The 14,638-nt window shown below is 51.1% G+C and overlaps 1 protein-coding gene across 34 annotated transcripts in view; it reads right to left on the bottom strand.

Annotated features, from left to right (window-relative positions):
• NRXN2 (neurexin 2) overlaps positions 1 to 14,638 on the bottom strand; it is a 345,498-nt gene that overhangs the window by 26,434 nt on the left and 304,426 nt on the right. For all 34 annotated transcript variants that reach the window (XM_083716391.1, XM_083716397.1, XM_083716392.1 and 31 more), the window contains 2 exons: positions 9,429 to 9,751; positions 1,829 to 1,907 (listed from right to left, as the gene is read on the bottom strand). In XM_083716391.1, the coding sequence (XP_083572517.1) occupies positions 1,829 to 1,907; positions 9,429 to 9,751 (402 nt within the window). The remainder of the gene's footprint in view (positions 1 to 1,828; positions 1,908 to 9,428; positions 9,752 to 14,638) is intronic.

Here is a 14,638-nt window from a genome sequence, read left to right as displayed (position 1 = left end):
TAAATACATATATACAAATATGTTCCTGGCCACATTTTTTTTGGGGTGGGTGGGGGTGGGTGATGGTCCAAACAGGGCATGTGCAAAGTGCTGGAATATGCCTGTCACCTAACTGCTGCTCTGCTCTGCACCCCAATCACATCTGGCCATGGTTTGCAGCAGCAGGGGCATCATTTGGATGGTATGTGTGTCGAAGATGGATTTGTCTATCTGTCTACACATTGCGGCGGCAGCAGGGACACACACAGGTGCAGTGATGGTGTGTGTGTGTGTGTGTCTGCTTCCATTGTGGATTAGTCCAGACAAGACAAGGAAGCGTCCAACTGAGCACCAAGAACAATCTCTGACCCAAATCCGATGTGCAAAGTAAAGGTGCCTTACCCCAAACCCGCCCATCTGTCCATCTGGTTTGGCACAGTCTCCCACGCCATGAGCTCTCCAGGGCTTCAGGCAGGAATCTTTCCCCAGCCCTACCTGGGGATGCTGAAGACTCAACCTGGAAACCTTTGTGTGCAAAAGATGAGCTACAGACCCTGATTTCTGTAGCAGGCAGGCAGGTCCTTTCCATGGTTTGCTTTTGGAGGTTTTGGCACAGCAGTCCGAAGGAGGCATGCCGGGGGACAAGCCCGATTGCCACTGGTGGGTGGGTGTAAAGCCCGTATTTTTAGCACCTAGGCAGGTCTTGGCGACCATGACTGGGTTTTTACACTGCTCCCGAATGAATGTGTTGCAAGTGTAGAGTTCAGTGGTCCATTTTGAATCTTGCCTCTGACGTGAAACTATGTAGTAGCCTTAGGCAAGCTGCTCCCTCTCAACCCCGGTCTTTCCCCCCATAACAATATTCTGCTTTCTTGTAAAGGTCATATATGTGAAGCTCCATTCCTTGGCCCTTCTGTCTGCAACTGGAGAATAAGACTGCCCTTTTTTCCAAGGCAGTGGTAAACACAAGGTGTGTAAGGTGCAGCCACTCTATGAGCAAACTCAGTTGGTGCTGAGTGCCAACAGGAAGGGGAGCTAAAGCAAGGCCACTGAGGAAGCAGGAGGCAGGCACTGTTATGCCTTGGCGACTCCTGCCCCCTGCCACAGATTTGCACAAGTACAGAAGATATTTTTTAAAAAAGCACGTAGGGGGCAAATCCCCTCCTCCCAACAAGCTGAATGAGGACTGAGCACTCCTACTTTAATTGGCAGGTACTTGGGGGAGGGGCTCCACAAGTGCAAAATTCTCTCCCTGGGGAAAGTCTGCCAAGCACTCTCCATTTTTAGGTGGCAGTTGAAAAGGCCTTTTATGACTGTTAGTTTCTCTTCCTTTTCCTTATTTCGGGGAGTGTTTTTAAACGCTGCGGTGTATTCTCAGTGCTTTGCTTGACTTTTAATTTTGTATTCTGCCATTTTTAAGCAGCTATGGAAAATCACCTTCGAAATCAGGGTATAAAGACACAAACACTGGTATTTTGAGGGTGCCGAGTGCCTCACTTGCGCAATGCCGTCGCGGAAGCACAGAAGCACCCAGCTCTGAGGAGGCTCCCGTGTGCAGAGCAGAGAATGGAGAAGGCAGTGAGTGTGTGTGTGTGTGTGTGAGAGAGAGAGAGAGAGAGAGAGAGAGAGAGAGAGAGAAAGAAAAAAAAGAGATTGGATAATGTCTTGCTACTGTGTTGTGGTTTTGGCAAGTCAGTTGCACAAGGACCCCTGGATTGATCCCCCTGTCATGAGGGCACTACTTGTGAATGCTGCACGGAGGTGGGCCCGTGCACGAGAACCTGTGCGCTCCCCTCCCCCTCCTGGCTGTGGGTGTGCCCCGGGGCTGAGAGGATGGAAAAGGACCCACCAGTACTAGGCTCGCACTCCTCCAGGTCTTCGTCGTCGCTGGGGCACTCGGCCGAAGCCACCAAGAGGTCGTCTGTGTTCTGCAGAGAGAGGAAGACGAGAGGCAGGGGGTCAGCGGAGGAAAGGCCTTCTCATCGCAACCACTCCCAGTGGAGCAACCCCCTTCCCCTCATTGCCACCTCTGGCTCCTGCTTCAGAAATATCTGGGTAAACTTGCCAATTGCACCTGCTGCCACTCCTCTCATCCTTACAGGCTTGGAAATGCCTCCATGTGGTTTTAAGGCAGGCCCCTGCACTCCAGGGACTGAGGTCCTGTTTTGCAGACAGGTTTAACACCGCAGCCTGTGAGTGAAAGATGAACTGACACAGCGGAAGGCAGTTTCTGTATGTGGTTTTCTGGGATGAGAGAAGGGGAGGTTTGTAGGGTCCATGCCAGCCTGGAGTGGCAGAGGGCGTCTAACTGCAAATCCCAGTTGTGCCACTGGTTGCACTCACCCCAACTTCCCTACCCCAAGGGCAATGTGGTGGGCCACACAGGAGAGCTCCTTTGAGGAAGGGGAGGACATAAATTTCAGAAGAGGAGGGGCCTCCTTGCTCTCCCCCCACCCTCCGCCATCAATATTCCGGAGCCAGCGCCACCATCCGTATCAACCTCCTTGTGTCAGAATTAGCATAACAAAGGCTTGGACAGGAACCTGGGGCATAGAATCAATCAGCAGGACCCTGTTCTTACAGGGGAATATAAATGAGGCGCTTTTGGAGACAAACGATGGCAGGAGAGACGCCCCTGCCTCTTCGCCTCCTCCTGCCGTAGCACCCGCCTGCTCTTGGGAGGCGCATCCTGCTCCTGCCTGGTGCCAAGAGACATGGGAAAGCAGCAGAAATCTGTTCCCGCTTCTGCACTCCTTCACTGCCACGCGGGGTCTTGCCTTACAGGCAGCTGGAGGAGGGCTTGGTCTTGCGGGAGGCTCCCTTCCCTATAATCCCCTAACACAACTTGATTCTGCTGCTCACCTGAACCAAGCCCGTTCTCCACCATGGATCACACAGAATAACAGGAATAAAGACGTGGCTATAAGCATGTGCAGAGTGCTTTCCTTTCACTACCGTGTCACCAACCCTCACATACCAGGGTTTCCAACCAGAGGATGCTGATGGTATCCAAGCAGCCCTGAGTACCTTGCCCTGGGCTTTTTTCAGAAGGGGAGAGTCATGGAAGGGTATGCCAGAATCCCAGGGGTGTGGAGCCCAACTGTGGTCAGTGGGCGTGAAAAATGCACTCTGCACATGCTCCATTTTCCCAGGGGGAGCTCTTTTTTTATCATTTCTCATTTCAAAGTCCTTGGGATCTGGCGCTATCCTTGAGCTCCACGCTCAGGCTTAACCCCCCCTCAACTCCACATGAGGTGCCCATCTCCAAGCTGAATTCCTCCCTGCCTGAAACTGAGCATTCATTGGGGGTATGGGAGGCCAGGACTGCCCCCTTGGCATGCTACGTTCCCTCTCTTGAGAATGTGTCTGGAAATTGGTGCCTTTTTTTAAAAAAAAGAGGACAAATCCTGCTGTTGGGAACCCAGATTCTGTTCCCGGAATAAGTGAAATGCAGCAGGACAGAAATGGATGGTTTCTCACGAGGGGATAAACCCCTTTATGAGGCAAACTTGTGATGAAGGCCAGGCAGTTGCACAGCACAGGGAAAGGGGACCAGGCCCACCAGGGTCCTTGGCCTGCTCCCTCCCTCCACCCCCTCATCAGGCTGGCTGTTGTGCCAAGTGGCCAATGGGGATGACAGAGGGTGGCTGGAGTATCATGGAGGGCCCTTGGGAAGCGAAGAAGTGCTCTCACTGGAGAGGCCCTTGAGGTGGATGGCTAGAGGAAAGAGAGAGATAGAGAGAGCAGATCACCAGAGCATTTTGGGCTGCCCTATTCTTCCCAGGAGATGCTCTGGAAAAAAGAGCAGAGAGACCTGTAAGCAGCAGAGGAAGCTGGTTTTGGAGAACCGATACTTTTTTTTGGTTGGGGGGATGGTAGACCTCTGGGGGGGGCCCTCCCAGACAACACAGCCTCCTCATGCTACCCAGTCATTGCTATGAGTGGACCTTGTTTCTATGCTCTTAAGAGATACTGTGCTTTTTCTGCTGACACCCTGCCATGTTCCATCTACTCAGGTGAGCACAACATCGCTGCATCAGAGCAGAGGGGACAATTCGCCCGAACAGCCATTTGTAAACAATTTGAAATTGGTCCTTAAAAATAAAAAAATCAATTACGCTAAAGAGCTTATTTATTTAAGTGATTACTTTCAAGATTGTGATAGCAGCTATTCATTTAAATTTTGCAGTGCAAATGTTTTAATTTTTTAAAAAAATCCGTCCAAAAAGTGTTTTAGTGCTCATCAAAAGCAGGATTAAAAATAAAACAAAATGATAAAATGCTGCAGACCAGGAAGGTAATAGTCAAGGTGTGCTGAGTGGAGGAAGGTTCAAAAGCAATGCTTTTTGGAAAAGGCAGAAAAGGAATGCAAAGGAGATCTAAATTTACAAAAATAGAAACCGCTCCTCCATTCCCCACCAAAAAAGATCTGCCTTCTTTGTGGTCTGAAAAAAGATGGAAGGAGATGGAAAAAGGAGGAGGGTACTGTGACAGCGTCATGAAGCCCCTCTGGGGTCCCTGAGACATTCTCCCCCTGGGAAAATGGAGGATGATTTTCTGCTGCATTTCTGAGGGATATAAATTTCTCCAAGATTTTCAGGAGGGGATTGCCACTCCCTGTCCTCTGGTACAGTGGCTGGCTAGTGGGAAGCTTTGGAAAGAGCCTCTTGAGGCTTCTTGCTGGCCATGCTCTGGGATGTCATTTGGGGACATTGCTCTCAAGGCATTCTGGGAAGTGCGGCTGACCGAAAACAAAGGAATGAGCCTTGTGCAGCTGTGAGTGGTACAGGACTCCCCCTTTTTAGTCTAATAACCAACCCCCACCTACAAAAGCACAGGCTACCTTTAAGGGTCAGCAAGGTGAGCTGCAAACTCCTTCAATGAAAATACTTGGGGGGGGGGGTGGAATTCCCTCCACCCTGATCTTTCAAGAGGGCTTTATTTCATTCTCCACCTGCAACACCTGGTTGGAAAAGGAATTTTTGGTACAGCTCTACTAAAAAGTGTGGCGGCTCCACCTTGCATGCCTGTTGTGGAAGGACCCTGGAATTTCTGGGCTTGCTGCTCCACTAAGGAGGCCATGCTCACCTGTCTCCAAACATCCAAATGCCTTCTGGGTGCTTCTACCATGGTGTGTGTGTGTGTGTGTGTGTGTGTGTGTGTGTGTGTGTGTGTGTTTTCAGGATCAGGTAACATCCCCATCAACACCTATCCATCGATCTCCCCTCTGCCCCCCACCCACTGAGCTTCTGGATATAGGAGGGGAAGGGGGTGAAGGTAGCTCTAAGCTGAATTGTTCCTTGCAAGGACTGCGTTGGAGCAGAGGTGGGGATTCCAGATGAATTAATGCACAATTGCAAGGGGATGATTTCAGCACCAAAACTGCCCCCCTGCTGCTGTCGCCAGTGCAAATTCCTCTGTATCTTCACACCACCTGCCTTTTTCCTGTGTCTCCCCCACCCCACACTTTCAAGGCACCAGAAACCAGGCCAACCTAATTACTGCCACAGTTGCCATAGCAACCGGAAGACTTTGTCAGCGTTTTTTTTTTTTTTTAAAGGAACATCATCTGTGCCATCAGAGGCAGAAAGGCCCAAGCACGGCTGAGGGAGATAGGTGGAGGGGGGAGACATTCATGAGGGCTCCTTTTTTGCATGTAATGCAAAGTGTGGTGGAAGGGGGGAGGAGTATTGATAAGCAGCTCTTTCCCACAGCTCTGTGGTTCCCAAAATAAGAGTGAGGCCTGGAGGAGGAGGAGGAGGAGGAGAATGACCACCATCCTTGTTCACCCACCTCAGAATCAGTGGTCCTTATGAAAGGGGCGCCCATGTGCCTTCCACACAGGTGGTCTTGGGTTCAATCGCCAACTCCCTCAGGGAGCAAAAACCCTTTCTGAAACCCTCAGGCGATACCGATGCCTTGAATGGTTTGACTTGGTCTATGGCAGTTGGTGATGCTCCTCTTTAAAGCGGTGCTTTGCTCAACCAGGATTGGAATCACCAGCAGGACGGGGTGCTAAGTACCATCTCTAGCATCTCTAGTCAGGAAAGGCCCCAGAGGCTCAAATTCCAGAAAGCTGCTGCCGCACAGTGCAGACAGCACTGGGCTGGGTGGATCAACTCTCTGAATCAGAGTAAGAAGGTGGCTCCTGACGCGCCTATCAAAGTCACCCTTTAATGGCAACCGTGATGATTAAGAAAAGGGTTATAAGGCGGGGGTGGAGCCTGGGGTCAATCTCTGGGAACAACCCCTCTAGGAAGCCCTGGAGAGTTGCTGCCGGTCAGTGCAAACGATACAGAGCTAGATTGACCAAGAGATTGACTTGGCAAAAGGCAGCTTCCTGTGTTTGTAAGATGCTCCTGTGAGACTTCCAAACCAAAATGTGCTCTTTGAAAGTGGGCGCCACAAATCTCTACGTGTAGTTTATTATCACTTGGCAGCAGAGTAGGAAAGCTGTGGTTCCTGCATTGCAGGAGGGATTGGACATGACCCTTTGGGTCCTTTCCAACTCTACAATTTATGAATCTATGAAAGATGGGATCCCAAGTGCCAAGCACATCTGTTCTTAGAGGAGGGAGAGTGCCAGCATCAGGGACAAAGGAAAGGCATGCGTTGGACAGAGCTGAAGAGCTGGTCTTATGAGAGCACGGGACTGAAGCCGTGGGCAAGCTCCTCTCAGATTAGATAGGACTAAAAGCTGCCTACCTTGCAGGGACATTATGTGGACAAGCGTGCTGAAAGTTTTAAAATGGCTTAATACAGTTGCTCCCTAACAGCAGCTGAGAAGTTGCTTCCACCTACAAAGGCCTGAATGACCAAGGTCCAGAGTACCATAACTAACGAAGTCCATCTCTGCATGAATCTGGCTGCCTTGCCCTAACGTTCTCCTTTGCTAATGGCAAGTGGAGATAAGGAGAGAAGGCAGACAACCAGAAGTAAAGGGATCAAGGCATGGAGGTGTGTGTAAAATTAGGAATAGGAGATACTTCAACACTGGCATGGAGGTCCTCTTCATTCCTGGACCAGCCTGCCTTGCTGAAGGGGAGGGCAAGTGTTTGAGTCTCTCACAACTCTTCATCTGGAGATGCCAGACTCCTGATGAAGAAGCCTGTGTCAGACATGGTTGTCAGTAACTGGAAACCAGCAATCTCCTTTATCCACTGGAGGCTTCTGGGTGATCCACTCCCCGCCTGCCCTTTGCATGTGTGTGGTTTTCTCGTTTGGGCTTTTTATTTCCAACCTTTTAAGGCGTTCTAATATTTTAATGTGATTTCATTACCTTTTATGATATTGCGTTTGTGGCCTGACTGCTAATAGCATTTTTATGTTGCTTTACGATGCTTTGTCCCAATCGGTGCAAGGTGTGTGCGAGGAGAGGGGGTGCTTACATCAATACACCTGGGGTCTGACCCCAAGCTAAGTCCAAAGAGCTGAGCCCTCCTTGTCTCTTCCTCCTCTCCCCCCACCGCTGCCCATCAGGTATCCTCTAGCAAGAAAAGCAAGGAGCTGAAGCAGGGGTGGAGGGAGTTCAGCACAATTCGGCAGGAACAGAAACAAGCCTCACTCAGGGGCTGACTTCAGGCTTTCCTGCTAAGCCAGTGGCATGTGTTAGGATACAGGATTTTGTTTTGTTAAATGCACCCAGGGTTTGGGCTTTGGCTCCAAACCCTCAGCTGGGTTCTGAGCATAGACTCATAGAATTGCAGAGCTGGAAGAGACCACACGGGTCATCTAGTCCAACCCCTACAATGCAGGAATCTTTTGGTGATGTGGGGCTCGAACCCACAACCCTGAGATGAAGAGTCTCATGCCAGTTGCAGGAAGTTTTGAGGGGAGCCTAAACAGAAGCAGATCTTCCAGCAGGAGCAGACAGACAAGGCAAGGGAGGAAGGGAAGGAAAGGGACAACATGATAATTGTGACTCCTGCATTGCAGGGGGTTGGACTAGATGACCCTTGGAGTCCTTTACAACTCTACAGTTCTATGATTCAATGATGTTGGGTCTTACCAGAGTCTTGCTCATTTCCAGGTGCAGCCTGGTGTGTGTGGGTGTGCATCCAACAGCTAGGCTATTAGTAAGTGGGGACTTGAGATGCAAAATGTGGGATACGTAAGAGTGGCCTGATTATTTTTATAGGCATTTAAAAATAAATTGCTGCTTCTAAGACTGAGGTTTCCATAGGGGGAGAGGGACTTCTCAGCATAAAATTACTCCATCAAGCTCCTTTGATGATTGTGAGAGGCACAATTTTTAATTGGAAAATGGCATTATGGGAAGGGGTTAAGAAATTTCCTTCTTCCTGCCCCCCCATTACTTTCTTCCTTCAAATTGCAGCCTCAGTGGCTGCATTTTTAAAAATCAAAATCTATCCCTAGAAGGAACTGCAGGACACCATGAACATGGTGTTCCACCTCGAGAACGGCAGGGCTGGAAGGAAGTACAGGCAACACCAAACAGACTAGGATGGGAAGTTTCCAGGCTTGCTTTCTTGAAAAGCAAAGGCAGCACAGGGAGAGAGAGGAAAGGAAGCGGGCTTGTTCTGACTTGCTGACCCTTCCTCCCTTGTCCATCTGCTTCTGCAGACATGCAGAAATGGGTTTTGGTGCTGGAATGCTGGAGCCAGTCTCCTCGAGTGCTTGCTTCTAAGCTCTCAAATCAGCTGTCCAACATGCCTAGCTCTGATTTCTCAAAGACGGATGTGCTATAACCAGGGAAGCGCATTTGCTCATTACGCGCCAATGTAGACCATTTTTGAAGATGCTCTGATTTTTAAGAGCAGATAAGTCTAGTGCCAAAACCAACCCCTACTCCCCGCTTCTCCCATTTTGCTTCACCATTCAGGGATGGTGAAATAGGAGGCGGCTAACATATTCTTTTTTGGGGGGGGGGAATTCAAGGCTTGGCAAAACTTACTGCTGGTAACCAGAGCCCCTTGTAAACAGCTGCCATTCAATATCTATCCCTCCCTGCCCAGCTTGAAGGCTCTGAGAATGATGATGTATTGTTGTTCTTGACGAGGGCTTCTGAAGAAAAGAATGATGGTGACAGTGGGGGCACCGCCCCTTTCAAGCCCTTGTCAAAAAGAAGCCAGGATCATCAGGCTCTATTATTTTGGGGCGGGGGGGGGGGGAATGTTGACCACCAGCTGACAACCGATGAACTCAGGCAGTAATGGAGAATCTCAGGGGCTGCAAACGTCTCTCCTTGGTTAGGTGGTCCCATCCTCCAGTCAAAATGTGAGCTAAAACTTTTCTCGGGGGGGGGGGATTTGGCTCAGCACCCTAAAGAGGACACAAACCCCCAACCACCCCTGAGGCCTACTCCCAGGTTGCCCTCCTGTAGCCGGGCTCCTCCTCTGCCCATCGCCTCCGCCCAGTTAGACCCTCCTTGGCTAGACCTCTCCCTCCCTGCCCTCCCTGCCTCTGAGAACCTCCTCCCTCCCACTGACCTGGGTGATGCTGTCCCGCATGGTGGGAGAGCGGCCACGCCGCGTTGTGGTGGTAGCCATGGTGGTGGTGGTTTCCATGATGGTGGTGGACATGTCTGCCAGCAAGGTGGTGGCTGTGGTCTCCGTGGTCATGACGGAGGGTACCTCGCCCACCAGCCGCAGGTTCCCCTCCACCTTCACATTGGGGTCGCTCTCGGCTGCCAAGGAGAGGACCTTGAGCCCGTTGTAGTACAGCCCCGAAATCTGGCCCTGGAAGGGGCGGCCTTGGTCCCGGCCTCCAATCTTGATGGCGGCCTGGCTGTTAAATATCGTCAGCTGGCGACCTGGCGGGGGAGAGGGAGGGGGCGGGGAGCCACGGGGGGAGGAGGGGGCAGGCGGAAAGAGAAGGTGGACAATATATGAACTGGGGGTTCGGCGGTTGGGTGGTGGGGCTCAGTAGCACACAGTATACAAGAACTGTCAAACCAGGCTGGCTGGAACTTCAGGAAGGGCAGCCCAAGCACTTCTCCCTTCACCCTCTGAGGAGGCCTGCATTTTCCTCTTCTGGTCTTTCAATGGTTCTCTGCACCACCTTGAGACCTTCTGCTCCCACCACCGACCCTGTGGAGCAGCTCTGTCCTCATGCGTCCCTCATCTGCTCATTTATCCATCTGCCTGTTCATCTATCCATCTATCTCTACCCACCCACCTTGCTCTTCCAAGCCTTCTTGAGTTTGATTAGTCTATACCCCTGGGAACCATCCATCTTTGCCTCCTATGTTGGTGAGAGGGTGCCTTTGTGGCTTGTGCTGCCCTGCCTCCCTCCCTGCCCAAGACAGACACTTCTTGGTTGGGCAGGCGGGGAAAGCGGGGGGTCAGGCAGGTGCAGGAGCACCAAAGGCTGGATTTTGCCCACCCACTCACTGCTGCTGGGGCTCCCCTGACTGACCCACAAAGTCTGACTCAATCAAATGCAATCGAGCCACTCTACATTCCTCTCTAATCTATTTTCTTCGTTTTTATGGCAGTCGGATAGCAGCGTGTGTGAATAAGAGACAGATAGGAGAGAGACCTTTCTTATCTCATCTGTCTTTCCTGATTCTTATTCCCTCTTTACCCATCTGCCTCTCCATCCATCCATCATGGAAATGGGTTCATTTTCTAGCTTCTTGCCCTGGCCATCCTTCATCTCTGTGCTTTGTGTTGCCCCTCCCTGAACCTTCTGTGGGATGTACTCCGATCCCTCCCCTGCCCACCCCTCATAAGCTTTCCAACCAGCTTCCCTGCATCCTGGCTTGCACTTCAGGCCCCCTAAGCAGGACAAAGAGTGAGCGAGAACGGAGGGGGCCCAGTCAGCCGCTGGAACCCCGGTGGAGATTGGGGAAGTGAGGCTGACAAGCAGAAGGTCTTGTGGGGGTGCAGGAGGGCAAGTGTGGGCACCTTGGCTTCACTCTCCCGCCTTACCCTTCCTGGATGGGGGAGTCCTTCAACCTCACTGGGTCTGGGTCATGAGAAACATCTATTCTATGCTCCAGTCCATATTTGAGGGGTGGGTATGGCTGCCTCCTGTAAATCAGCCCACTGGCATCACAGGCAGTCTTGCCCCAGCCCAACTCCCCTCAGGCCCCTGGGGGTCTTCTCCTTGCTTTGGTGGAGCAGCCTTGTGAGAAGGCAGCAGGTTTGGAGCACGGGTAAGACCCTGTGCTCTACCTGCTTTAGAGGAAGTGGGGTCAGAGGGGAAGGACCTTTCATGGCACCTAACAGATAGAGGTGGGTGGGGTGGGGTGTAAGCGGAAAAAGAGCCATTGACAGTCTTTTGGGGGAGAGTCTGTGATGGGTGGCCTCAGTGTTGGGAACAGGGGAAGCAGGAAAAAATGTCCTCTGGAGCAATTTGCACTGGGGGGGGGGCACACATTGTCAAGTGGGGCAGGATGTGCATGAATGGAAACTGAAGGTGGGGGCCAGCTTGAAGGGGGTCAGAAGGTGAATGAGATCCAGGCAGGGGTTAGGGAAAGCTGTGGCAGAATAGGGACCACGTTAGGTGGAATTGATGAAAGGGCCCCAATGGCTCTATGTGTGGGGGAAATACAAGGGAAAAATTGGTGCTTGTTCAGTTAAGCCAGCAGAATGGCAGAGCGAGCCATTTGGTGTAAGGGCCAAAATAGATGCATGCGTATACAGCACGATCACATTTTGTGTGTGTGTGTTGGTGGGGGAGGTATTTTATGTTTTTTGGGATGGTGCATATATGGAAAAAAATGTGTGTACTCAAACTACCCCCTTGGAACTGCCCCCCATGTGAGCAATCTTACCTTCTGGAACTGTGCGCCAAGCGGGCTCTCCAAGCAAGGTGGTGAACTTGAAAGCTCTTTCTGCACTAGGAAAACCAGGTGCAAAAAAAGAGCTTTTAAGCTCTCCGCCTTGCATGCAGTTAATTTGTGCAATTTCAACCAGACATCTTTCAACCAAGCAAGATGAGTTGATTGTGAGCAAGGATGTGATCCTGCTGTATAGGCATCTATTATGTAAATGAATAGCAGCCATGTGTGGGGTGAGTGGGGTTGGCCCTTCCCTCCCATTCCCCCCACCGAAAATGGCTCCCTTCAAAGCAGCAGGGGGTGGGAGTCTGTGGTGTCAGTGGCATTCTGCTCCTGGGTACCAGTAATGGGGAGCTCTCAAACTCCTTCCCAGTTGGGCACTGGAGGAAAGAGGAGCCACCCAGCAAGGGTCTTCTCATGTATTGAGGACTCAACAGCAGGGTGTGAGGGACCTCAGGAATGTGGTCCATGGGACTCAGGTCCCTTGGCTTGCTTGGATGGAGAGATCTGTGCTGATCTCCTTATGGCTGGAATATAGCCTAATGCCTAAAGGTAGGTCACACCCACCCACCTTTCGCTTTTGGCTGCACCCACCACTGTCAGCCCAGCCCCCAAGGCTGCCTAGGAAAGAAGGTCCCTTCCCTCTGTTCTAGGGAATCTCACCACTGTTCACTACTGCCCAGCTGAGATGGTGGTGGGTCTCTTGGGGGGGGAAGGGGCAGTCAGCTTTGGACATGTGGGAGGCCCTGACAAGAAAGAAGTGCATTTGAAGAGGGAAATGCATGCACCTGAATGAGCTAATGCAGAGGGACTTTGGAAAAGCAGCCTGCCAAGGGCTGAGAATACAGAGCAGCTCCCCCTCCCCGTGCCCACCCCAGCCACCCGCTCATTAGCTGATGCCCCTGCCAGCTGCAGAGCTTCAAACTCCAGCCTGGCTGGGAGAGTCCCTCCCCCCTCGCTCACTCTTCGTTCAAACGGTTTTTGTGGGGTTTTTTGTGTGTGCAGGGTGGAAAAAAGATGGGGAAATGTTAAAGGGACCGTCTGTTGCAACCTAAAAAAGCATCTCCAGATGGAGCCGACTGAACTTTCCTAATCTGTTATGGAAAAAAATAATAATTATAAAAAAACCAAAAACCCCAAACAAAACCCTGACTTTAAAATAAACAGCTCTTGCTTTTTGTTCCCCCTGGAGAAGTTTGCAAGTGGATATTTTTAACCCTCTGAGTCTCGTTTTGCCCCCCTTCGTTTTAGAAACAAGATGATTGTCAGTATTATTGTTATTTTTAATGTTTGGTTTTTGTTCAGGGTTAGAATCAGGCTCAAAATAAATGGATTCCTGACAATGTTCTCTACCCTACGTACCCCCACCCACATGCTTATTGGTTTAATGCCTTAATTAGTTTTGGTTTTCAGGAACCACTCCCCCCATTTAATGTTATTTCCTGTTTATTCCCCATCTGGCTTTTCTTTTTTCTGCCCAGAGGCACCTGTGGGCCCTGGTGTGCCTCTTGTGCTGGGCCTGCCCCAACTCCCTGGCCCAGAGGCATTGATGCTATATGGACATAAATGCTTGTGAGCAAAAGCCACGAGAGCATCAAGCCTGTTTTGCTGAAATCCTGCAGCTCAACAGCAAACAAAAGAGGTAGGCTGTGTGTGTGTGTGTGTGTGTGTGTGAGAGAGAGAGAGAGAGAGAGAGAGACAGTGGTGGGGAGGAAACAGGACTAGCGCCAAATGAAACATCTGTGGAAGCCAAGACGGCTTAGCAACCTCCAGGGAGGCATAATTCAGAAGTAAATCCGCCTGAGTAGCCGATATTCCCTGCGTGTACTTCTCTCCCTCCGCCATCATTGCTGAAGCCTGCTAGAGCAGGCAGAAACACTCATCTCCAGACCCAGGAATCTTCCTGCTCCACGGCCAGTCCTGCAAGGTTGGGCAGTGAGCCACGAGGAAGCAGAATCTGGAGGCAGTGGGGTGCAGGCAAGGTTTCCAGCCCTCCATAGTTCAAGGGGAGGTGCTGAGGACTAGGGAGGAACTGCATGAGAAAGGAAGGAAGGAAAAGAAAGAGGCGGGGGAACAGATGAGGGCTTAGAGTGTGTTTTCAAAGTCCAGGGTGCAGCCCCAAGTGTGTGCAATAGAGAGTGCCTCTGGCTACGTACAGAGTGCCCAGCTCTGGGTCCCTACTTCTGGCACCCGCACCAGGGAGAAAGGGTGCCTCCGCAGGCTCTGCCTTTTCCTTGACTCTGCTCTCATTTTCCAGAAGCTGCCAGGAAGCACTTTGAAGCAGAGGAGGCTGGCATGGCTCAGCTGCAGCCCTTGCATTCCCTAGCCCTGAAAAGCAGAAGGGAGGGAGGGAGTGGGGGCTCACTTGAGCCTCTTGGCCCCTGCCCAGGACCGGCTTCTCTCAGCACCAGCAAGCTGGCTGGGCAGGTGCCAACAGGCCAGGCTTGCAATCTGGCTTGGGTGCCCATGAAAAACAGCCCCTGCCCATCAAGAGACACAGTGGGCTGTAAACGGAAATAATTAAGGGAGTAAATAATAACGCAAGTTCAAATGAGGCTCTGGGCTGTTATCTTAAGCCAAGCTGGGTGACAGGCTTTCCCATTTATTTATTTTGGAGAGGCAAATTTACAACCCAGTAGTTTTGTGTGGTTTTTTTGTGGATGGGTGGAAATTGAAAACATTTTTTTCCTGGTGGATTTTGTTTGTTTGTCTAGTATCAAAAGTGAGCTTATATTTTATTTTATTTTAAGTAGAAATGTGTCAGGCACATCTCAGGATGCCCCCCCCCCTCCAGTCATTGCCAGGCTAAAGGGAGATTTGCAAGTCTAATGATGCCACTCCTGGAGGCATTCAGAGGCTGCCCCCCCCCAATCTGGCCAAGAAGGAACTGCTGGAATCAAATTTTGCGGCAAC

This window comes from Podarcis gaigeae, assembly GCF_964106915.1.
Source record: "Podarcis gaigeae genome assembly, chromosome: 16".
Classification (NCBI taxonomy): Eukaryota; Metazoa; Chordata; class Lepidosauria; order Squamata; family Lacertidae; genus Podarcis; species Podarcis gaigeae.
The sequence above is the reverse complement of the archived record's forward strand: the minus strand, read 5'-3'. Positions and strand labels throughout refer to the sequence as shown.